Genomic DNA, 26,307 nt, shown 5'->3' on the forward strand with positions numbered 1-26,307 from the left:
CATTTAGATAATAGGTCGCCTTTCTAGTTTACCAACCAAAATGGATGACCTCACACTTATCCACATTAAACTCCATCTCGCTATCTGCCATATTTTGGCTCACTTTCCTAACCTATCTATATCCATTTGCAAGGTTTTTATTTCCTCAAAGCAATTTTCTGTCCTGCCTCTCTTTGTCGTCTGCACGTTTGGTCATAGAGCCTTCCATCCCTGTATCCAAGTTGTACGTTGCAATATAGCTCGGGTCCGAGGGCTGAACCCTGTGACACCCCACCAGTTACTACTTCCATCCAGAAAAAAAACAATTTATCCCAACTGAATTGTATGTCCTCCAGCCAGTCACCTATCCACGCTAATAAATTATCCCCAATCCCATATGATCCAACCTTGTGAATTAACCTTTTGTGCGGCACCTTATCAACACCTTCTAGAAGTCCTGATATATTACATGGACAGGAAACCCGTTATCCCCTTTGCTTGTTACATTGTCGAAGAACTCTAGCAAATTAATCCAACATGATTTGCCCTTCATAAAACCATGCTAACTCTGATGGATAGCGTTTTGACTTTGCAAATGTCATGATATTGATTCTAATACTTTGCAACAACAAATGATAAATTAACTGGTATATAATTTCCCACATGTTGCCTCCCTCCCTTTCAGAATAAGGGTGTTACATTAGCATTCTTCCAATCCACTGGAACCCTTCCCATGTCCAGGGAATTTTGGAATATTGTAACCAATGGATCCACTATCTCTGCCACCACTTACTTTAATACCCTAGGATATAGGCCATTGGGCTCGGGGGACTTGTTTGTACTTAACCTAATAGTTAACTGAGTATGCTTTCGCTATCGCTGTTGCCTGTTCTAAGTTCTACCCTTTCTATTGCCTCTGACCTGCCCATTCCAATAGGAATGGTATTGTTGTCCTCCACTGTGAAAACTGAGGCAAAGTATTTCAGTGTTCCCCACTATTTAACTCTCTGGTTTCATCTTCCAAGGGACCAACTTTCACCTTGGCGACTGTCTTCCCTTTTATATACCTATAGAAGATTTTGCTATCCTTTTTGATATTTTGTGCAAGGTTTGTTTTGGATTTTACCCTAGCTCTTTTTATTAATTTTTTAAATATCTTTTTGCTGATGTTTGGAAGTTCCCCAATCCTCCTGCCTGCCTCTGGCTTTTGCATTATGGTGTACCTTTGTTTTTGACTTTTATAATGTACTTGACCTCCTTGTTTAGCCATGGATGCTTTCTACCCGCCTTACCATCTTTCTTCCTCACTGTGATATGTTTACGTTGTGAGGAATTGAGTAGCTCCTTAAACTGCCACTGCTCATCCACACTTTTACCTGTTAGCCTTGCTGCCTGACCTATGCGGGCCAAATCTGTCTCGTGACTTTGTAATTTCCTTTGTATAATTTCAGAACCATACTGAGATTGCACTTACTCGTCCCCAAACTGAATTGTGAATTCTGTCATATTATGGTCACTATTCCCTAGAAGATCCTTAACTATGATGTCACCAATTAACCCCCCCTCGTCATACCATACCAAATCCAGAGTAGTTTGCTCCCTGGTTGGTTCCCCAACGTACTGCTCCAAGAAACAATCTTTAGCACATTCAGTGAGCTCTGCCTCCAGGCTCCCCGTGCCTGTTTGATTCTTCCAGTCTGTGTGCGTGTTAAAATCATCCATGATTATTGCTGTACCTTTTCTTGCAGGCATTTAACATTTCCTGGTTTATACTGTGCCCCACTGTGGAATTAGTGTGGGGACCTATCGATTACTCTTACCGAGTACTACTTTGCTCTTTTGTATTTTCTACCCAGACTGTTTGTACATCCCAACCTTCCATAGTTATGTCACTTCACATTACAGCACTGATCCTATCCTTCACCAGCAAATCTGCACCACCTCCTTTTCCTTTCAGCCTCTTTCTCTTAAATGCCAAGTACCCTTAGATATTCAATTGCCAGACCTTGTCTCCTTGTAACTATGCCTTGTAAATTGCTACCAGATCTCTCACTTTGGTTTCCATTTGAGCTGTTAACCCATTAATTTTGTTCTGAATGCTTCGTGCATTTAGATATAAAGCTTTTAAATTTGTTCGACTGGTAAATTTCCCTCCTTTCTTAAACCCTTGGTCCATAAAGACGTTATAGAGATTTATAGTCAGGAGGGGCATGGTGAATAGCCACGGTCTTTTTACAGGGTGGGGAAGTCCAAACCTAGAGGGCATAAGTTCAGGGTGAGAGGGGGAAAATTTCAAAGGGACCTGAGGGGCAAATCTTTCCACACACAGGATGGTGCGTGTGTGGAATGAGTTGCTAGAGGAAGTGGTAACTGTACCCGCCTCTACAACATTTAAGTGACGTTTGGACAGGTACACGGATTGGAAAGGTTGTGAAGGATATGGGTCAAATGCAGGCAAATGGAACTAAGTAAGTTTGGGAAACCTTGTCTAAAATAATGTGTCAAAAGGACATGCTGTCTTGTGAAACAATCGAAACACTTATGACACACAATTAAGAAATGTCATGGCCTTTACTCATCATCGGAAAACTGATGTGGTTTCATGCATTTTGTATTGTTTGGATAACTTCATTTATATTGAATACAAAGGTTTGTTCAGCTGTGCACCAAACAGGGTATTTAAACTTGCATACTTGAGGTTCATATAAATAATATTTTCAAGATATTAAGGGGGGCAAATAGGATTGGGAGAAAATGTTTCCACTTGTTTTTTAGTCTGTGACAATCGGACACTATTTAAAAATTAAAAACTTTTTTTTTAAGAGCACGTTTGTGGTGTAGTGGTTGAGTTTGTTTTCTCAAGCCAGGAGACCCAAGTTTATGTCTCACCTGTTGTATAGGTGCATATTAACACGTCTGAACAGATTGTCTAGAAACAGACCTTTTTGGGAGTGAAACTGGAGAAAACATCATGCAGGGGCTACAGGTGTCCAGAGCACACTTTCTGCAGATGACACTTAGTACTAGATTGATTTGTTAATTTTAAAACTGAGATTGCTAGATATGTTTTCGTCAAAGGTATTGAGTAAGATCAGAAAAAGTGTATTTGAAGTTCAATCTGAAAGGAGCCATGCAGTGATTGAATGGTGTAGCAGGCTGAAGAGGCTAAATGAACATTGATTTAGATAATAAACAGTGTCAAGTGTGAGCAGTCTGTTTACAGTTAGTGAAATGTACTTTTATTGTAATGCATAAAGGTAAGCATATTTCCTTTCATAACATGTATTTGAAGATAGTAAACCTCCAAGTTGATTCACTCACTATTTGTGTGATTATGGTTTTATTGAAAATCTTCCTCATGGCCTCAGATTGATGCAAATCCCATAAATCGTCTTGTAAAGAGTCAGAGTTCTTCCCTGTCCATGGCCTCAATTCAAAGATGGCTATCAGTAATGCAGGTCATTTTAGTAGGTTTCCAGGATATTGAAGACACCAGTTGTTTGAATTGATGGAACTCTACAAAGAGCTGGCATGTTATTTTGCTCTGTCAACTGCTTTCTCGATTGGCTTGCCAAGCACTCATCATTTCTTAGCTTTGCTTCACCAAGACCTGCTTTGGGCTATCTTTGCTCAGCCATTCAGGCGAGTCTGCACTTTGGCCTCTGGGAAATAGTTTAGAACAATGAAACAACTGTTGTGTATGATCAGAAATAGCTGATAAAGAGCTCAGCAGGTCAGACAGCATCTATGGAGAGAAAGCAGAATAAATAAGGCTACCAGAGCTGCTGAGTTTTCCAGCAATTCCTGATTCCCAGCATTGACTGTTTATTTTTGTTTTAGTTGTTAAATTGAAAGCTGTGGAGGCCATTTTGAGCTTGAGCTGAGCACTAAGTTTTTTTTTCTGTATTGATGCCCAAACATAAAGTCTGAAGAATAAACTCTGAAAATTAATAATGTTGATCAAAAAGGAGTTGGAGAAAGAATATTATTGGCAATTTTTTTAATGCAGCAGTTGGACTCCAGATTATTTGATTGGACTGTTAAACCCTTTTCCCCTTGGTTTAGAGATGAACTGTTTTCTGAATTGCCAAAGTTATGATGACTTAGTTATTTCCTCTGCATTATGTTTCTACAAATTACCACTGATGCTTTTATTTTGTTCCCTCATGCTAATGCAAACTGTAATTCCATTTGTTTTTGTCAGGCTGACAAAGAAGAACAGATCAGAAGGATAAAGTCAAGGCACAATGAGGAATTGGTCGCAATGTTGGGGCATTTCCCAAACAAGAGGCAACTGGAAGAATGGCTTCATGAAAAAGCCACAGAGATAAATCAATCTAGGGATAAACTATTCAAGATGAAGTAAGTATAGACACTGAGGCTACTGTTAGTTTACATTTGCCAAGGAGGGTTCAGATATTCCAGTGTATGAAATAATTATTATTTATAGTGTTTCAGGCTGCCTCTGAAGAGTTGTGTCTCATGGGCACGTGATTATTTGCTTTGAATATTTGAAGTATGACTCTCATTCTCATCGAAATTGTCTTCAGTTTTACAGCTCCTCACCACCAGTTCAGCCTTTGCTGTGCCTGAAATCTGTGTTTTAGGAGATGAAAGCATAGTGGTACTGACTAGTGATCGAGTGACCCAGGCTAATGTTCTAAAGACCTGGGTTCAAATAGCTCTACAGTATCTGTTGAAAGTTGAATTCAATCAACAAAGGTCTGGAATATGAAGCTAGTCTCAGTATTGGTGACCATAAAACTGTCATTGGTTCTCATGAAAGCCTATCTGGTTTGTGAATGCCCCTTCAGGGAAGGAAGTCTGTCATCCTTACCTGGTCTGACCTACATGTGACTGCAGACCCTTAACTGCCCTCTGAAATGGCCAAACACACCATTCGGCCCAGGCAGCGACACCCACATATCACTTTTTTTAAAGTCTTGCGATTCGTCTAATTCTGGCGTTAGCCAAGTTCTAATGTCCAATTATTCTTCCAAAGCTCAAGTTAGTTGGCAACAGAATATTATTCTTTTAGACCATGTTGTAAAGATACTGGATGTAAAAAATAAGCCAAAAATCTCAAGCAAACGGTAATTGTAGAATGTTGTCAGATCCTTAAAGTAGTTTGTTAGAAGGATGCAGACTCTTCAACTAATGGGATTCATCAGGAAGCATTAAATACCTTCCGCAGTGGTAATAGCAGATCTTCCTTCGTAAGTAATGTGCCATTCTCCCAATGGGTGGGGCACTGGAAACGAGACTGCAGAATGTCCCATCATCTAAAATCCATTTTTAAAAGAAGTTTTCTAATCAACCTGTTTTAATGTTATTATACACATGACTGGAGCAGGTAGACCTTGAACCCAGGCCTCTTAGCTCAGAGGTAGGAACACTACCACTGCACAACAGGAGCCCTCTAAAATCAATCTTTGTAATGGGTGAGATTGTGTGATCACCTGAGAACATTGATCTCCTGTCTTCTGAAGTGCCTTTGTCTTGGTTGTCAAAAAGCCATGAACACTGCTAGTGTTTTATACAGCATTGGCAATCATGGCTGCCTTCGATCGAACCACCATAATTTCAACCCTTAAGCAGTTGGTGAATTATTTGAACTCACTTCACAGGCCCTCCAGTGACTTTAGGGCCCGACATGTTTCACGGAAAAATCGGAATTCTTAACTGACCTTAAAAGTATCCCAGTTGCTGCCCTTGTTGAGCCAGATGATTTCAGCGATGCATCCTTAAACTTTGACACCTTCAAAATAAACTTGAAGTTTTACTCTTTGACATTGCGATATAATTCGTCCTGTGGCGGCAAAGAAATGATCCATGGCCAAATGGCCTGGACCTTGCAAAAAGTGTTCAGGATAATGAGGAGTTGAAGATTCGCCTCAGCTCTTGTGTTTCAAAGGACCCTGCGATTGTCCACTCCCTCCCAAAGAACCAATCTCTGGAAGTTTGAACACTGGAGAACATTGACTGATAGATGCAAATATCAATATCTCCTGTGCATTTCCCTGCATATTGAATAATTCCTGTATTCATCGACCAACGAAGTTCCACTGATGTTACTGGGGACAATGGAGACCATCTTGGGACTGCCACCTGAAGGAATATGGTGGTACTGCAGTCTTTTACACTAAAATAAATGAAATGCAACTGAAGAGAAGCTACTTCCAATTCTTCATAAAGTCTAGAGAATCTCCCGTGGTGTATTGAGACAATGATTGTTATTTTGCAGAAGTAGCGGCCTAATACCATGTAACATGTTCTGTGTTAGCAGGGTCGCCAATTTACAGCGATGTGCAAGTCTGTCGTTTTTTTTTGCCTGGTGATGTAAGATTTTGCAGATCATCGTCCATAGAATTTGGGAATGTTGCTGGGCTATGTCCACATTGAGAGAGGGTGGAATGTTGGATTCTGATTACTCCATGTGTCTTTGGTTTTGGTGACAGTGAGGGAGGTGGGGAGAGCGGTGGCAGTATGAGAGTCTTGGGAATTTTCTGAGAGATGTGCCAGAGGTCTCATGAATTCTTAGTTCTGAAGACAAATCATACTGGACTGGAAACACTCACTCTGTTCCTCTGTCCACAGATGCTGCCAGACCTGCAGAGTTTCTCCAGTACTTCCAATGCTTGCTTTAGATTTCCACCATCCATGGTATTTGGTTTTTAGTTAGATGGTGGGAACCACCCTTTGTCTTCCGAGGAGGTATAGGTCAGAGGTTTAACAATGTGAGGTGCCATAACTTTAAAATGTGTTACAATGTCTGTGTTCTAAACAAGATTTTTAATATACTCCATTAAATTGTTAATTACACATGAGCTTGTGATAATGGTCAAAAGAGTATACTGTTGAATTGTGGTCTCGCTCCTTCATGCGTTTTGTGATCAACGTGGATCTAAGAAAAGAGAAAGTGTGGCAGTGGAGGAACACAGCAGGCCAGGCAGCATCGGAGGAACAGGAAAGTTGATATTTCGGGTTGGGACCCTTCTTCAGAAAAAGAAGGATCCTGACCCAAAATGTCAACTTTCCTGCTCTGATGCTGCCTGGCCTGCTGTGTTCGTCCAGCTCCACACTTTTTGTTATCTCTGACTGCAGCATCTGCAGTCCTTGCTATCTCAGTGGATATAAAAAGGTTGTTAACAGTGGAATGAGCAGCATTGCTAGTACAGCAGACAGAGGGAGAAGGAGAATTCCTTTGGTTTGTTAGGGCATCAGCTCAGCTGCTTTAAATAAGATATAGCACTCATTTAATTTCACGTGTGATGAATGAAAGAGCAGAAAAGTAGACAAGACAGAGGGAAAACTAGTTTAAAAGAAGAATAAGACTAGGAACTGAATGTATTGCTCACACAGGAGTTCTGTTTCAAGGTTGAGAGAGGCTTCAGGACTTCGAAGGTCAGACTAGATCCCACCCTTTCCTCAGTCCTCAGTGCTATCGATTCCTGTGTATCTGGGCCTTCACCCAGTGCTGATGAGCGGAAGATTAAAAAAAAAGACTGATTTAAATCACTTCAACTTGTAAGTTTTAATGTTTTTTCGTTGTGAATAACTGACCACTGGAAACTCAATATTGAGATTAGACGCTCTTGTTAGATCAAGATAGTCATGGCATAATATTAAACCATTTTGAAGCTCACCCGATCTCAGATGATGTGTGAACCATGTAATTATCACTGAAATTAAAAACAAAGTGTTGGAACATCTCAGCGGTTCTGGCAGCATCTGTGGGGAGAGAAACAGTGTTAACATTTTGCGGTACAACATGGCTCCTCTTAAAAACCATTTGCCAGAATTGTCACTGAGTTGTTTTTGTGCTCCATTCGTGTGGCTTTCCTTTCAGATTTAGATGTTTTGATCATTTAAATGTGATGGGAGCCCTCTTGACTGTTCCATTTTTATTTCAGAATGACTTAGAAGCTGCTCTAGAAAATCTTTAACAAGTAGGTGGTGAGTTGAAGTCTACTAAAGTGGATAAGCAGGGAAAGATCTATAGCTCCAGAAGCTTCCCCTTCTGCACCTCCCAACCTCCTGCAAAACCTACACCATTGGACACCACTGCCAGGCAGCCATTAGATCAGCCAGGAGAAGGTGAAATAACATGAAGGGTGGGCAAAATATGATGTGAAACCCGTGCCTGAACCATGCCTCAGCCAGTTGAAACCAGTGGAAGATGGTCGCATGAGCCAGGCATTAACTTTAAAGATACATACCTCCTGTCTGATGTGCGGGATTCTTATGGTGTATCGGTAATGTACCCTGCCTCTGAACCAGGAGGCCCAGGTTCAAGTCCCACCTGTAACCTTTTTGGACTGGTTGATTGGAAGATATCCCTGAGTTATAATCTCTGCCCCATTCAAAAAAACTGGTCTAGGACCTTCATGAAGAAGTCTGTATTAACCAAGAATGCAAAGTGTGGAGCTGGATGAACACAGCAGGCCAAGGAGCATCTCAAGCACAAAAGCTCACGTTTCGGGCCTAGACCCTATTAACCAAGTCAGCTGACAATGTAATCCAGAGGTCATTGTCTTCAAAAATGAGAACTTGCCAAACATCCTAAAGTGGTTTTTTTTTAAATCTAGGATCCCTATTCGGCCCAGCAAGTCCACGTAAAACCTCCGAAGAGCGTCCCATCCCCCTGCCCGATCCCTGTAATCCTGCATTTCCCAGCTAACGCACCTAACCTACGCATCCCTGAACACTATGGATGAATTAGTATGGCCAATCTTACCTGCATATCTTTGGACTGTGGGAGGAAACCGGAGGACCCGGCGGAAACCGACTCAGACACTGGGAGAATATGCAGACTCCACAGACACGGTCGCCGGAGGCTGGAATCAAACCTGGGTCCCTGATGCTGTGAACCACTGAGCCACCGCGCCGCCCACAAAATTTTTGGACAGTCTAAACTCCTGTCCCTTATTCCTCCATGAACTTTTAAGTTGCATTTGAAATGAGGCATTTCATTTATTTGCTAGCTTTCTATCAGCTTACCTGTGCTGAATCCTGGACTAACCTAAAGATACCAAGGTCCTTGTGGTTAACTGAGCAATTTCTCAATCCTAAGGAGAATTCCTGTGCGCCTCCTTTGACCATTAATGAACTCCTGATGGAGAATGTGTCTGCATTGTAAGGGTTTCAGAAACCTCAGCGAGTGAAAGTCAACACGTCAGCCAGAGGTCACCTAATTCCATCCAGTTCTTTGGAGAGGAAGGGAGAGGGCAGTGCATTTGATAAAGTGCCATTTTACTTGCAATAAGCTTTTGAAACAGTGTCACACGCTAGCATTAGCTAAAGCAACAGTGACCACGTGGATATAAAATTCATGCACAGAGAGTCGGGAGCAACAGTTACATTACAGACTGGAGGGAGAAGCACGATGATGCCCAAGGTACTCTGCACTGAGCTCATTGCTCTGTTGAATGTATTTTAATGACACGGTCTTGGGCTGTACAGATTCAGAATTTCCAGCTGGATACAGAAAATAGAGGAGATGTCGACATAACAGTCTGTAGGGCAGCACAGGCTGCTGAAGTAGGCAAGCCATTTCAGATGAAACTTAATACATGGAGATTTGAAGTAACACATTTCGCTGGGAAGAACAAAGAGATGTGATATGAGATAAACAGTACAGTTTTTAAAGGGGATGCAGGAATTGAGTCATAAAGCACCAAAACTGACCCTTTAGTCTAAGTCGAACATAATCCTGGACTAATCCAGCCCCACCTTGCCTATAAATCTCCAAACCTTTCCTTTTCCTATACTTATTGAAATGAAACCACATTGAGGAGGCTGTTTTTTTTTAAAAAAGGGTGCTTCTCTAATCATGAGAGTGGCAAACATTATGGCAACTTATATTTAAAATAAAATAAAACTGGCTTGGCCTTATTTGGAGCATTATATTCGTTTCTAGGCATCACACTTCTGAAAGAGTGACATGGCCATGGGAAGGATGCAGAAGACACTGACTTAGAAGGTCAAGTGACCATTGTCCTACTGGATCATAGGGCTGATCGTTCATTAAATGGTGATGGTTTATTTTGACGGTCACCATACTTGAGGTGAGGGCAGAGAATGAGAAGGAGAGTCTTTTGTACTAAGCTCGGTCTGTGTGGGAATCGAACCCACGCCCTTGGCGTCTCTCTGCATTGCAGACTAGAAGGGTACCAGGGATAAAGGAATTGGATATATGAAGAGACTGGAAAAGCTGCAGCTAGTCTCCTTGGAGCAGCAAAGGTTTGATAGAGCAGAAAATCACCCTAGTGACAGAAGCTGTGGTAACCAACGAACACAGACAAATGGCAATTGGGGAGGGCTCTGGGTGTGATGCCCTGCGAGGACAGACCCTAGGGGCCGAATAACCTGTATCTGCACTGTAGGGATTCTTTGACTGGAAGGAAGGCAAGAGGCAAAAGACATAAAAGAGAATAACAAGCACTGTTATGGGGAGTGAGCAAGGGAATGGAGTTATTTGAATATCTTGACCAAAGAGCAAATATGTGGTGAATGGTTATCTTCTGTACCATAGCATTCTGTGATTCTGAGTGGGTTCTGTTGCAAACTTTGCTACGTTGACAAGTTTAATTAACTACAAGCTTTCCTTCTGCATGCCCCTGTGAAAAGGTTCACTGAGTAACCGCAAGATTGTTGGCTAGAAATGTACTGAGACCGCTGTGAAATTCTAAGCAGCGCACACATTTTGTGAGCATGTAATTTTTCTTGGGATTTTCATTTGGGGTGATTCCCTTCTGCAACCACTTAGCTGACAGATTTTCACATGAGCTCTTGGGAACTATTTGCATCTTATCAAGTGCAAAATGGAAAGGAGTGCTGTAAATGTTAGGGGTGCCAACCACAAAATGACAGTAGAGCTCAAGAATCATCTTGTTGCAAAGATTGTTTGATAAATACTGCTCTGTGCTTTACCCTGATGTGTCTTACCGGAATCGTGACAAATGGGGTGGAGGGGTTGGAAACAGCGATGACTATATCCAGTGTTGTTTTTTTTATTCTGAGATTATCAAGCTTGACATCTTATTAGAATGTGGTAATTGACCTATTGCACTCAGCCACTGTTGCTGTAACTGTTTCCAGTTTGCATTCTGCCATGTTTTTGAGGCGATTGATTAGATTAGATTCCCTAAAGTGTGGAAACAGGCCCTTCAGCCCAACAAGTCCACACTGCCCCTTGAAGCATCCCACCCAGACCCATCCCCCTATAACCCACACACCCCTGAACACTATGGGCAATTTAGCATGGCCGATTCACCTAACCTGCACATCTTTGGACTGTGGGAGGAAACTGGAGCACTTGGAGGAAACCCACGCAGACACGGGGAGAATGTGCAAACTCAACACAGACGGTCGCCCGAGGCGGGAATCGAACCCGGGTCCCTGGTGCTGTGAGGCTGCAGTGCTAACTACTGAGCCACCGTGCCACCATTGAGATGTAGATGGACATTTTCCAGGGAAATGTACAATTCTATCCAGAGGAGGAAAAGAGGTGACAAGTGCATAACATTGTGACTAACAACAAAGGGCAAATTCTCGTTGGATTGGTTGCTTTCCTGAAAAGAAAATTGTGAAACAATGCACCAGACAATGTCAAATTCAAGCTGGTTATTAGAATGCAATTGTGATTTCTTCATTTTTCAGCATGTGACACGAGGCATCTTGCTACACTTGAAATTACAGACTATATTTGTTGTATTGTGGAACTGCACGTAGTGTAGTTAACGAGGGATTTCTAGGATTTTGACCCAGAAATAGTGAGTGGTCATATAGTTCCAAGCCAGAATGATGTGTGACTTAGAGGAAAGCTTGCAGATGGAGGTGTTCCCTGTGCTGCAGCTCTTGTCCTCCTCAATGGGTTTGGACAGTGCTGCGGAAGCAGCCTTCGTAAAAACACTGGAGTGTATTTTGCTGCCACTCTGTACCAGTGATGGAACATTGGAACAAGCATAGGCCATTCGGCCCCATGTGCCTGCCCCAACATTCTAGATTATGTCTGATCAACTCCTCAGTGCCACTTTCCTGCAGTACTTCCATTTTGCTTTATGTCACCAGTCTCCAAATGTAGTGATTTCTTTCTCAAACCTGCTAAATGATAGGGCACCCATGGCCCTTGCGAATCCTCTACCCAATGAATCACCACCGTGTGCATGAAGGAAATTTCTGCTCATCTCAGTATTAAATGACTTTCCCTCTATCCTGAAATTTAGTCTCTTAGTTTGAACCACAAGCCTGGGAAACATCCTAAATGTACCCAACCTGCCACCCAATGTGAGAATTTTTGAGGTTGCCTCTTGTTTTTCAAAACTCTGGAGAATGCATATACTGTTTCATTAGCCTCCCCTCAAAAAACAATCACACCACCTCAGGGATTAGTCTAGTGACCATCCATTAAGTTCCCTTTTGGGGTGAGTATATCCTTCCTCAGAAAAAGGTCTGATGCAGTGATAGTGTCCTCACGGATGGGCCAAAAAAATCCAAGTCTAAGTCAGAGGTGCCTTAACCTTGGTAACTATAATCTTGGTCAGAAGTGCCATGCTCCAATTTTTTTCCTTATTTCCTTCTTAAGGATGGCATGGTGGCTCAGTTAGCACCGCTGCCTCTCAACGCCATTGACCCAGGTTCAATTCCACCCTCGGGCAACTGTCTGTGTGGAGTTTGCACATTCTCCCTGTGTCTGTGTGCGTTTCCTCCGGGTGCCCCCGTTTCTTCCCACAGTCCAAAGATGTTCAGGGTAGGTGGATTGGCCGTGCTAAACTGTCCGTAGTGTTCGGGGATGTGTAGGTTAGGTGGGATGCTGTGGTGGTCTTGTTGGTGGAAGGACCTGTTTCCACACTATAGGGATTCTATGAACCTGTCTTAACAGGTTGATTTAATATAACTATCTTTCCTAAAATAAAAATAGTGCTGTACATAATACAAATGTTGAAGGTGGTGGATGGGATGATAATCAAGCACATTGCTTTTTCGAAAAATTCATTCATGGGATGTCTGAATCACCAGCTGGGCCAGCATTTGCTCACGCCTAACTGCCCAGTGGAAATTTAAGCATCAACCACATTGCTGGGAGTCAAGAATCACATGTAGGCCAGACAAGGGAAGGATGGCAGATTTCCTTCCCTGAAGGGCATCAGTGAGCCAATGGGTTTTTCCTGACAATTGACACATGGTCATCATTAGACTCTTAATTCCAGATATTTATTGAATTGTGCCATAGCGGGATTCGAATTCAGTTCTGCAGAACGTTACCTGGGTCTCTGAATTAACAATCCACCGATAATACCACTAGGCCACTGCTTCCCCTCCCTGCTTTGAATGGTGTTGGAGATGGCTAGCTGAGTGCAAGTGGGGAGTATTCCATTCCACTACTGAATTGAGCCTTGTAAATGGTAGACGATCTGGGGAGTCCAGAGGTGAGTTATTAGCCGCAGGATTCTGAACCTTTCAGCTGCATTTGTAATCACAGTAATTATATGGTGAATCCATCTCAGTTTCTGATCATAATCTCTAAGACATTGCAGATATTTGCAAGTCCCTGAGACGTGTCTCTACGTTAAGCACTGAAAATGAAATGTTCTGCAGTTCGTTTTCCTATCTGTGAATGGGAACTGCGTTGGTGAAATGTTTGAGTTTCCTGCTTTCTATTGGTACGTACGTGACTACTTGGGAAGATCTTTGTTTGTGTGTCATGGACTTTGCAGATCACCTCCACTCTGCATAATCTTCAGGATCCTATTCGCAAAACCTCTGCCCCCATGACGAGACTGACTTGGGTTCCAGTTGAGTGCTTTGTCAGCTTTTGTGCAGGAACTAAGAGAACCACCTGATGGCAGTATCGAACATTACACAACATAACTGTCCCAGTGGCTACCCCTGCTGGCATTTGGTGTTCCCTGCATGAAGAAGTGTGGAAGTCAAGTGAAGAGAATAGAATCCGAGAGCCCTACAGCATGGAAACAGACCCTTTGGCCGCTTCATATAGTTGTACCTACTGAGAGGTTTTTTCTTTTATTCATTCGTGGGATGAGGGCGTTGTTTGCTAGACAGCATTTATTCCCCAGAGGGCAGTTCAAAGTCAACTACATTGCCGTGGGTCTGGAGTCACATATAGACCAGACCAGGTAAGGATAGCACTTTCCTTCCCTAAAAGACATTAGTGAACCAGATGAGTTGTTCTCCCTCCAACGATCGACAATGGATTCATGGTCATCATTTGACTCTTAGTTTCAGATTTTTAATTGAATTCAAATTGGATCCAGGTCCTCAAAATTATTTAGGTCTCTGGATTAACAGTCCAGTGATAATACCATTAGGTCTCCTGTGTATTTATGTTTGTCACAATTCTCTGAAATATTCCAGATACAATTTTGAAAGTCACTAATTTTGAGTTTCAATGATAGGATGGGCGGTATATAGGAACAGACCAATGCTCTTGCCTCAAGTTCAGATCCTGTACAACACATTGGGTCTTATGCAAAACATGTTTGTTTTGGTTCATCCAATTCCAAGTAGACATGGACCTGAGACACTAAAATCGTGTTGGCATGAATTGGTAATGTCAATTTAGACAAACACCCTGTTGTGGGGGTTGGGAAAGCTGACATTCGTCTGTTTATACTGCCACTTGATGCTTAATTTCATGGTATTTAATTTTTGAGTTTTAAGTTTGATTTGTTGTCACGTTTACCGCGATAGTGAAAAGTATTGGTTTGTGGACTGTGTAGCCAGATCGTACCATACAAAGTGCAAAAGCAAGCACAACAGAGTATTACAAGTGCAGAGAAGACACGGGGAGGGAGAGATCGGATTTAACGTTAAAGACGCCCATTCAAAAGGGAAGAAGAAGCTGTTCTTGAATCTGTTTGTACATGTATTCAAGCTTTTATATTTTCTGTAGAAGGAAAAAGGTGAAAGAGAGTATAACTGGGATGGGACCCATCATTGATATGTTGGCTGCTTTCTGAGGGTTCGGGATGTCTAAATGGAGTCAACAGATGGAAGACTGGTTTGTGAGATGGATTGGGCTGTGTTCACAACTCTCTGTAGGTTATTGCGGACTTGGGAAGACCACTTGCTGTACCGTACTGTGCTGCAGCCAGACGGGATATTTTGTTCAAAGCATCTGTAAAAATTCTTAAGCATCCTTGTGGACATGCTGAGTTTCCTTTGACTCTACTTCTTCAGGTGACATTGTCATGTTTTCTTGACTGTCACGCTACATGAGTAGACCTGGATAGATTGTTGATGATCATCACTCTCAGGAACTTGACTTCTCAACTATCTCCTCCTCAGTGCCCTTGATGCATGTAGGGTTCTGCCCCCCACTCCAGTCCCTAAAGTCAATGACTAGCTATTTAATTTTGCTGAAAGTTGGGGAGATTGCCGGCTTTACACCACCTTACTAAGCACCCACTCAATCTCTTTCCTGTATTCCGTCTCATTGTTTGAGATCCGACCTACAATCTTGGCATTGTCGGCAAACTTGTAAATGGCCACGCATTCTTGAGCCTGTAAGGAGCATTTGTAGGGGACTGAGCACACAGCCTTGCAGGGCACTGGTGTTAAGAATTATTGTGGGGGAGGTAGTGTTGTCTTCTCTTAGTGATTGCGGTCCATGGGTCAGGAAGTAGAGGTTCCAGTTAGTGCAGGGAGCAGAGATCTAGGTCTGAGCTTAGTGTTGAGCTTATTTAGAATAACGGTGCTGAAGGCAGAGCTGTAGTCAATAAGTGAGTAAGAGCCTGATGTAGGTATCCTTGTTATCTAGATGTTCCAGAGATGAGTGTAGGGCAGGGAGGTGGACTCGTTACAATGGTAGGCAAATTACAAAGGATCATGGCAGTTGGTAGGCTGGACTTCATTTGAACCATGACTAACCTGTCTAAGCACTTCATAATTCTGGAGGTCAGAGCCACTGCTTGGTGGTCATTGAGGCACACTGCATGATTTTTCTTTGGTGCCAGGATAATGGTGGTCTTGAAGCAGGTGGGGACTTCAGATCATAGTAAGGAGAGGTTAAAGATGTCTGCGAATACTCCCCTCAGTTGGTCAATGCAGGATCTAAGTGCACGCGCTCAGTTGCTTTCCATGTGTTCACGCTCTGCCGGTCTGCAGTGTGGCGACTGTTGGGATGGGGGACATCGTTTCACTGATCATCTGTTCATTATGCATTGAGCTGGTCAGGTAGGGATGTACTGTTACCCACGATTCAGTTCACTTTGTAGCCTGTTATGTCAAGTAAGCCTTGCCACAAACAAATGGTGTCGTATGATTGGTCTGCATCTTGAGCTTAGTTTAATTTAGATTAGATTCCCCTTTAGTATTGCGTCTTGCCATCTCTGATGGTCCTAGAGGTCATACCTGGATTTCCTGTATCGGTCAGGAATTCCTCAGATGTGGACTTCAGTTTCCAGTTGGGAAACATTCAGATGAACTTCACCAAAGTTGCTGGAAAAGCTCAGCAGGTCTGGCAGCATCTGCGAAGGTTAAAAACAGTTAACGTTTCACATCCGGTGACCTTTCCACAGAACCTTCTGGACCCGTAACATTAATTCTGTTTTCTTTTTCCCCTCCACAGATGCTGCCAGACCTGCTGAGCTTCTCCAGAAACTTTGTTTTTGTTCCTGATTCACAGTATCTGCAGTTCTTTTGGTTTTTTTTTATTCAGATTAACTTCTTTTGCACACACAGTCTTCAACACACTTAATAATGAAGTAATGGTAGCCCACCGACTCTAAGCAGTGCCCTGAAAGCCCTAGTGTTTCCTCAGACCAACACTGCACTACTTTGTCCTGGGTGCTTCAATTTTCACACGTCTCTCAGGTGCACTTTGCCCAATGTTTATCAAAGGCCACATCACATCCACAGCATCTGCCTGTCCAGATGCTGGGCATTACCTCGAAGAGTGGCTATGTGAACTACACTCACACCTCTTTCCTCCTATAAATCCAGGTGGATGAGCTTGTGATGTCACCCTTTGTAATGCGACTTCTTCGTAATTTTGCCAGCTTGCCTCCTGCAAATTTCCGAAATGGTCAGCAACTCCAAAACTTAAATTTGGAATCGTGGAATTCTATTGTCATTCAGTGATCAATAATATTTGTATTTACGTCAATAGATCCTTTTGCTATGTTCCCAACTAACCAGGATGCCCAAATATTAAATAGTGTTTTTCCTGGTGTGGCAATAATTGTGTCTTTGATTAAAGCCTTTACAGTGAAGAACATAATATCTCTGTAGGTAGGAATACTGTGTTTTCTGCCCAATGTCACATTTTCCAAACTAAGGCTTATGGGTTAGAATTCAGTGGAAGCATGTAATTAAGAAAGCTATTGAACTAGGACCATAAGTAGTAGGAACAACATTAGGCCATTCAGCCCCTCAATCCTGCTCCATTATTCAGTGGAAACATGGTTGATCTGATATTCTTCACGTTCACTTTCCAGAGTTTTCCCGACTATTTGGGTATCTATTTTAGCCTTAAATATACACAAGGACACTACCCCCACGGCTGAGTGGCAAGGAGTTCCAAAGAGACAGTCCTCAGAAGAAATACCACCCGCACCCCCATCTCAGTCTTAAATGGGTCCCCCTTTTATTGAGAGACAATGCCCTCAGGATCTAGACTATCCCATGAAGGGAAACATCCCCTCAGGATTTACTCCTTGTCAAGCCCGTAAAGAACCCTGTGTGCTTTGATGAGATCACCTCTTGTTGTAAACTCCAGTGAGTGGAGTCCCAACCTGTTTAGTCTTGGCTAAAAAGACCATTCCTCCAAACCAGGGGTCGTTACCGCGAATATTACACAACTACGCTTTATGATTAAATGCCCTCCACTTAAGTGGGATGCAAATAGGACCCTGTAAGCCATAAGGGACAATAATGTTAGAGGCTTAGATGTCATTCTCTAAATGTGAGCCCTGAAACCTGTGCTACCTGCATGGTGCCAGTGTTAAGGAAATCTCCTCACGGCTGGAGGGGAATTGTCGAAGTCCATGTTGGTGCCAATGGCATTGATAGGACCTGGAAAGATCCTGTCGACCCTGTGCAACTTGCTTGTGGTTCAGACAGTAATCTAGAGCTTACCCTTTTTAGGTTCTGCTTTTTAATTTAGCCCTAGCTGTCTGTATTCCCTCAATTTGTGATGTAATTTTCTAATTATGCTTTTAAAATGGTAACAAAATGCACTACCTCCATAAGCCACTATGGTGCCTATTTCTCACATAGAACATAGAACATAGAACATAGAACATAGAACATAGAACATTACAGCACAGTACAGGCCCTTCGGCCCTCGATATTGTGCCAACCTGTCATACCGATCTCAAGCCCATCTAACCTGCACTATTCCATGTACGTCCATATGCTTATCCAATGACGACTTAAATGTACCTAAAGTTGGCGAATCTACTACCGTTGCATGCAAAGCGTTCCATTCCCTTACTACTCTGAGTAAAGAAACTACCTCTGACATCTGTCCTATATCTTTCACCCCTCAATTTAAAGCTATGCCCCCTCGTGCTTGCCATCACCATCCTAGGATAAAGGCTCTCCCTATCCACCCTATGTAACCGTCTGATTGATTATTTTATATGTTTCAATTAAGTCACCTCTCAACATTCTTCTCTCTAATGAAAACAGCCCCAAGTCCCTCAGCCTTTCCTTGTAAGTCCTTGCCTCCATACCAGGCAACATCCTAGTAAATCTCCTCTGCACCCTTCCCAAAGCTTCCACATCCTTCTTATAATGCGGTGACCAGAACTGTACGCAATACTCCAAGTGTGGCCGCACCAGAGTTTTGTACAGCTTCACCATAACCTCTTGGTTCCGGAACTCGATCCCTCTATTAATAAAAGCTAAAACACTGTATAACTTCTTAACAGCCCTGTCAACCTGGGTGGCAACTTTCAAGGATCTGTGTACATGGACACCGAGATCTGTCTGCTCACCTACACTACTAAGAATCTTACCATTAGCCCTGTACTTTGCCTTCTGGTTACTCCTACCAAAGTGCATCACCTCACACTTGAATTAGCTACATCCAGTTAGTTACAAGGGGTGTGACTCCTTCCTGAAACACAGCATCTCAGTCATGTTCTCCCCTCCCTGATGTGTCGCAGTGTTCGAAGCTATGACTCTAGCTTATCGGCTCTGAGCCACATTCCCTCAAACAACCAATACTTGCCACAGACATAGACCCCGTTGTGGTTCATTGTGACTACCAGCTGCTGCATCTTGCAGTCACCTAGCCCTGTGTCTCTCTTAATTATTTATTTAGTTCTTAATTTGGTTTTTAAAAATTTCCTTTTTTAAAGTTTGTAATCTCTAAATATTTCACCTGCTTAGACTCAAGCTGAAAGTAACATTTGACAATCAAGTTAGCAGCTTTACTAACCAACGAGCCTGTGATATCAATCTATTTTGTGCTGGGCCCCTGATCCTGGACTTCAGTTTATCCCACTAATAATAAATCCTAGCAAACAATGATACAAAACAAAAGCCAAGCAACAAGTATCACTTGTCTTCTGCAGCAAATTCCCAGACTGCTCCAAAATGCCTGAACCATATCCTACTGCAGATGTGATCTTTCCTCTTTGACCATGTGGTCAATAGGTCTCAATACGCCTTCTCTTATATTGAGCTGATTCATACCAGTTAAGCTTCAATGGTTATCAACAGCAGTTGAGGCCCTATTCAGGATGCAGGTGATTGACTGATGACTAACTCTCCGTCAGCTGAGTCAGTTACCTTATTAACCTGTTAACTAAGTTTTAAACTAATAAATTGAAGAAAGCAAGGTTTACTGCTTCTGTTCCCATACTACCTCCAAAGCCCCCAAACCATATACTTACTCAGGCTGCATCTCACTCCAGATGTGATCTCTCTTCCCCAACCACGCGAAGCTTACTGATATTTGGATTAGTTTAATAAAACGCAATAAGTTGTGGATTCATCCAGGGATCAGGCTATTTCAGATCTGGTAATGATTAATAAGGCAGGTATAGTAAATGTTCTGTGTAAAAGATCTCCTCAAACTGTGCCCAGAATGTGGCTAAAATTTAGTATTCGGTTTGAGAGTAAGAAACTTGGGTCAAAAATAACTGTGCTAAAATTCAATGGAGGTATTTACCACAGGAGTGAAGGCAGAATTGGCTGCAGTGGACAAGGAAAGGAGTTTAACAGGAAAGTTGGTTAAGGAAAGATGGAAAATATTTAAGAAGTAATTAATGGCTCACAACAAAGATGTGCCGGTGAGGAAGAAGGATTCTTGAAAGGGTATAAGGTAACCATGGTTAACTAGGTTTTATATTACAGAATGTAGCTGTATTCTGTAATCCAATCAAACCAATACCTAGTCTCAAATTTAAATATTAAATAAAAACAATGTAGTAAAGATTAGTGTTCAGGCAGAAAATTCTAAAACTCTTAAAAACCAACAAAAAGTGACTAACAGGAGTGGAGGGAATCTTTCTAAGGGTGAACCATTAAGTAATATTTTAAAAAAAAAGAGTTTCTTTAAATATATAAAATGGGAGTGAGAGGCCAAAGTGAACATAGGCCCCGTAGAGAATAAGATCGAGCAAAGAGTGAGGGGGTGCGAGAAATGGCAGAGTAGATGACTTTGACTTTACATCAGTCTTTGTGGTAGAAACCACTAATAACAATAAAGGGTTGCGGGGGGGTGGAATAAATGCAACACCTAAAACTAAAGATAAAGCTCTAATTTAAGAAAAGGTGAGGTGCAGTGAAACTTGGGTGTCAAGGCGGAACAGGTGCAGCAGGCAGTGAGGAAAGCTATTGAGTAAGGGCGTCTTGCCGCAGTTATGCAGGACCTTGGTGAGGCTGCTCCTTGAGTATAGTGTGCAGTTTTCGTCTCCTACTCTGACGAAGTGTGCTGTTGCTATCAAGGGAGTCCAGCGAAGGTTCACCAGACTGATGCCTGGGATGGCAGGCCTGACCTATGAAGAAGACTGAATTGACTGGCCTTACATTCGCTGGAATTTAGAAAAATGAGGGCGGACCTCATAGAAACACATAAAGTTCTGATGGGACTGGACAGGCTAGATGAGGGAAGAATATTTACAATGTTGGGGAAGACCAGAACAAGGGTTGAGAATAAGGGGTAAGTCATTCAGGAATGAGATCAGGAAGAATTTCTTCACGCAGAGTTGTGAGCCTGTGGAATTCTCCCCCCCCCCACCCCCCCAAGGAAACTTTGGGGCCAGCTCATTAGGCATATTCAAGAGGGAGCTGGATGTAGCTGTTGTGGCTAAAGGGATCAAGGGCTATGGAGAGAGGGCAGGAATAGGATACTGTGGTTGCATAATTAGCCATGATGGTATTGAAAGGTGATGCAGGCTCGAAGGACAGAATGGCCTCCTCTTGCACCTATTTTCTATGTCTCTATGTTAAGTATGTCAATGGGCTAAAGACCACTAGGTCTCCTGGACCTTGTGCAATGCATCCTAGATTGTTTAAAGGAGGTAGCTACAGAGATAGTAGATCCTATAATGATAACCTTCTGAGCATTCTTGATTTTACAAAGAGTCCCTAAGGTTTTGGAAACCTGCAAACAAAACACTCTCGTTCAAAAAGAGACTGAGACAAAAAGAGGTAACAACTGTAGGCCAGTTAAGGTCACCATCTATTATTTTGAAAACAGTATAGTTGTGTTATAAAGAATGTCATAGCAGAGCATTTAAATATGTAATGTGATCCAGCAATGTCTACGTGGCTTCATGAAGGAGAAATTGTGTGATAACTTTGGAATTCTTTTGAAGATATCATAAAGGGGAATCAATAAAAGCAATATTGTTAGATTTCTGAAATGCGTTTAATGAGGTACTGTACATGAGGCTCCTTAAAAAGATAAGAGCCCATGGTGTTGGAGTTATTACATTATCAAGGATAAAGGATTGGCTAACCAATAAAAAAAATAGCTGGGTTAAGGAAGTTATTTTGGGGTGTCTTCCTGTAATTGTGGAGTCCGACAAAAATCAGTGTTGGGGCCACAATCATGAACCATGCATACCAATGACTTGGGTGTAATGTCACCAAGTTGGAGAATGGTGAAGATGACAGTATCTGCCGACGGTGATAGACATGTTCGGTGAGTACGCAGAACTTGACAGATGGGACATAATGTGGAAAAATGTGAGGTCTTGCACTTCGACAGGGAGAATAGAGGATCTGAATATCATTTAAAGGGAGAAAGCAGCAGCGCAGAGATTTGTGGCCGTCCTTACAAAATGCTAGCAGATAATAGGGAGAACAAACGGACTGTTGGCTTTTATTTCAAAGAGAATGGAGTACAAATATAGGGTAGCCAGTGAAGGCACCAGTTAGACTTGGATATTGCGAACCATTTTGAACACATTGAGATTGCACGTGTAAGGCTTTACATGAAACTTTATTTCCTGAATTTTTTAGTAAGGAGTTAGCTTCAGCCGACCAGAACAAAAATCACACAAGTGCTGCGCTGAAAGCAAAAGAACAGCAACTCTCTACCTACGAGGAGAAACTCTTCGACGTATGTGGAGGCCAGGATTTTGAGAGTGACCTGTATAAACTTCAGGATGACATCGAAAAGACATCAAAGCAGAGAGGTGAGTGTAGAATATAACTCAGTGCCCCCTTGTTGAATGGACCTCGATTAGCTTTCTGCACCAAAAGGAAATTGGGTGAATTTTTGGTGACGCCACACTTTTTATTGACCATTTGCTTTGTTCTAACTCGCACAATGGCCACACCGGCTTTTCCTATCCAAATTGAACCTTTATTTCCCTTGCTGCTTGCTTAACATCCTCGCTTGGCATTTACACAGAACCACCAAGGTCACCAACAGCAATCGGTGAAATCTGACCTTGTCTTATTCTTTTCCACTTTGCCAGCTTTTGAGATGATTAAGCCACCCATCCTTGTTCAGTGCTTCTCTTTGGCTGTTCACTTCCCTTAAGCCCACATTGTTTGGCTCCATTTGTGCACACCCAGTAGCGGCTTGATTATCTCGACCAGTAGTTCAACCTACACAAACTCCCTGAGCACTCCTCTTGCCCCTGACCCCACCAGCCTTGTCCTAATTTACTTTTTTGTTTGTTTTTTTGTTCATTCGTGGAAAGTGGACATGGCTGAATGAGCCAGTATTTATTGCCTGTCCTTAGTTGCCCTTTCAGAAGGTGGTGGTGAGGTGCCGCCTTGAACTGCTACAGTCCATCCGTTGTCAGTCTATTCCCATTGTTTTTCCTTAAAGATTCACCACATACAAATTGGTGACAGACTTATTTTCTGTGTTGTGTTCCATATTCTTGGAGATGTTGTGCCAATGGAACTAGTTTAATTGTGAAAACTAGACAGCATGGGCAAGTTGGTCCGAAGGGCCAGTTTCCATGTTGTAGAACTCTATAACTTGCATAACCTTGGCAATCTGCATCTGTATAAGTTGTGTTTTTAATTTATTCACAGAATGTGGGCTTTATTGCCCATCCCTCATTGCCCAGAGGGCAGTTAAGAGTCAACCACATTGCTGAGAGTCTGGAGTCACATGTAGGCCAGACCAGCTAGGGATAGCAGTTTGCTTCCCTAAAGGACATTAGTGAACCAGATGGGTAATGGATATGACTCTTAATGCCAGATTTTTATTGAACTTACATTTAATCTGTTGTGGCAGGATTTGAGCCCAGGTCCCCAGAACATTACCTGGGTCTCTAGGTTACCAAGGCCATCTCTTCCCTCAGAGAATAATGAACCTTAAAGCACTGCAAACAAAGGTTTGATTTTAAATGTTGTATTTCTAACACTACACAGATTAAGCTGTGAAAAGAGGCAGAGTGTGTTGGCCACTTCAGCATGCTTTCTTTTCATTGCTGAGCAAATGTGTAGCCTGATGAGGGGAATTTAGGTTTTCGTGTGCTCTGCTGATCTTTCGTCCGTGCCCCTACCTAGGGGGGAGAAAAAATTGAAACCTGGTTTTCTTCATTGGTCTGATCTTTATTATCCCCAGCTATGCTTTCTGGAGCAACGGCCGTCTACAGCCAGTTTATTAGCCAGTTAACGGAGGAAAATGAGCCCTGCTGTCCTGTCTGTCAGCGTGTTTTCCCCTCAGAGGCTGAGTTACAGGACATCATCGATGATCTGCAGTCAAAACTGCGGCTTGTCCCAGATAAACTTAAATCAGCCGAGTCGGAACTGAAGAAGAAGGAAAAACGTCGCGATGAGATGATGGGATTGAAACCGATCAGGTATAAAATAAACCAGAGCTGGTTTTGCTGATCTCTCCTGCCGTTTCTACCCTCCCTGGTTATTAACTCACTGGTTGCTCGCTCGCTTAAATGATTAGAGTCTTTGTTTCTCTCAAGCTGTTTAGATTTGATGCTCAGTCTGACAGGCTGATTCTAAAATAGTGAAATGACTCCCCAGATGTTTTATTCTGCAGGGAATCTGTTGTTGAACTTAAGGAAATGGATTTACCTGAATTGCGTAATAAACTTCAGAGCCTCAATCGAGATATTCAGCGTCTGAAGAATGATGTGGAGGAACAGGAGACCCTTCTTGCTGTTTTCCTGTCTGAGGAAGGCACTGCAAAAGCTTGTCTGCAAGATGTATTGCTTATGGAGAGATACCAGGTAACTGTTTGCAAATTCCTTTCAAAAGCTCATTGAAAGATTCTGTGGATTCCGACAGAAGTCTGTGGAATTTCTCAAAGTCTTGCTGGGACTTCAGTACTTTAGCAATTCTGAATTCTTCTGCATTTGTTGGCTCAGCAGTATGCATGCTTCACTTGCACAGTATTGAAAAACTTCTGTTGTCAGATCACTGCTGTCCTTTTTGGTAGCTGGCGCTGTCTTTGAAAGGTTGACGTCTCCAGAGCTGTGATTTTGGAGAAAAGCCACGCAAAGCAAGTCCAACATACATCCTACACCACTTCTATCTGCTAAGAAGATCGTGTGCATGTTATTGTGCTTTAAATTTTTCTTCCCTCTTTATTCATTCACGGGATGAGGGCATTGCTGGCTCGGCAGCGTTTATTGCCCGTCCATAATTGCCCAGAGGGCAGTTAAGAGCCAACCACAATGCTGTAGGTCTGGAGTCACATGTAGGCCAGACCAGGTAAGGATGGGAGTTTCCTTCCCTAAAGGACATTAGTGAACCAGATGGTGTTTTTCCTACAATTGACACTGGATTCATGGCCATCATTAGATTCTTAATTCCAGATATTTTTTGCATTCAAATTCCACCGTCTGCCATGGCGGGATTTGAACCCAGGTCCCCAGAACATTATCTGGGTCTCTGGATTAACAGTCCGGTGACAATACCACTAGGCCATCCCCTCCCTGAGGCAATATAATTGTAAATAAGTGACTTTTGAGGGTTATGCATTTTGGACAGGAAGAATAGGGGTGTTGGATGTTGTTTAAGTGGGAAAAACCACTGAAAGGAGGGATTTGCAAGTCCTTGTCGATGAATCTCGAAAAACAGGCATTCAGGTTCAGTGGATTGTAGGGTAGGCAAATAGAATGTTGGCCTTTATTTCAAACGCAGTAGAGCCTTGAAATAGAGAAGTTTTGCTAAAACTGTGCAAGGCTTGTCAGATCACAGTCGGAATATTGTGATCAGTTTTGTTCCCTTTACACAAGATGTACTGGCATTGACAGCAGTCCAGAAAAGGTTCACTAGACTAATAACATACATGAAGGGACCATGTCATGAGGAGAGGCTGTGCAGGTTTAACCTGTACTCATTGAAATTTAGAAGAATGTGGGACAGCCTTTTTGAAACACTCCAGATCCTTACAGGATTTAGAATGGCAAATACAGAAAGATTGTTTCTCCTTGTTAGAAAGTCAATGCCTGGAGGATGTAATCTCAGAATAAGAAGTCATCAATTTAAAACAGCGATAAGGAGGAATTTCTTCTCTATAGATTCTGAATCTGCGGAATTCTTTACCCCAGGGAGCTATTGAGGCTCAGTAATGAAGACAGATTATTAATCAGTAAAGGAATCAAGGATTATGGGGAAAAGACAAGAAAGTGACGCTGAAGATTATTGGATCAGCCATGAAAGGCAGAGTCGGCTCTGATCTGAATGGGTTACTTCTTCTCCTCCACCTTTATAACCTTATTTTCTATTCACTTAACTCACTATTCCAATAATCTTTCCTAGTCTAACATTTGCGCTTGGAACAATGTTCCGATCAATATCTGAATGCAGCCCAAAGAAAACAGCAATTCATCCTTTTGTGCCGTTTATAGCTATTTAGTATCTTGCAAGCCATACTGAATTATTTAAGGAATTATTTGAGTATCATTATTCGTTCAG

The 26,307-nt window shown here is 42.4% G+C and overlaps 1 protein-coding gene across 3 annotated transcripts in view; it reads left to right on the forward strand.

Moving 5' to 3' along the window:
* The window catches only part of rad50 (RAD50 homolog, double strand break repair protein), a 141,320-nt gene that overhangs the window by 50,362 nt on the left and 64,651 nt on the right, over positions 1-26,307 (forward strand). For all 3 annotated transcript variants that reach the window (XM_048543747.2, XM_048543748.2, XM_048543749.2), the window contains exons 12-15: positions 4,184-4,341; positions 22,423-22,598; positions 23,993-24,230; positions 24,425-24,614. In XM_048543747.2, the coding sequence (XP_048399704.2) occupies positions 4,184-4,341; positions 22,423-22,598; positions 23,993-24,230; positions 24,425-24,614 (762 nt within the window). The remainder of the gene's footprint in view (positions 1-4,183; positions 4,342-22,422; positions 22,599-23,992; positions 24,231-24,424; positions 24,615-26,307) is intronic.

This window comes from Stegostoma tigrinum, chromosome 13 (genome assembly GCF_030684315.1).
Source record: "Stegostoma tigrinum isolate sSteTig4 chromosome 13, sSteTig4.hap1, whole genome shotgun sequence".
NCBI classification, from domain to species: domain Eukaryota; kingdom Metazoa; phylum Chordata; class Chondrichthyes; order Orectolobiformes; family Stegostomatidae; genus Stegostoma; species Stegostoma tigrinum.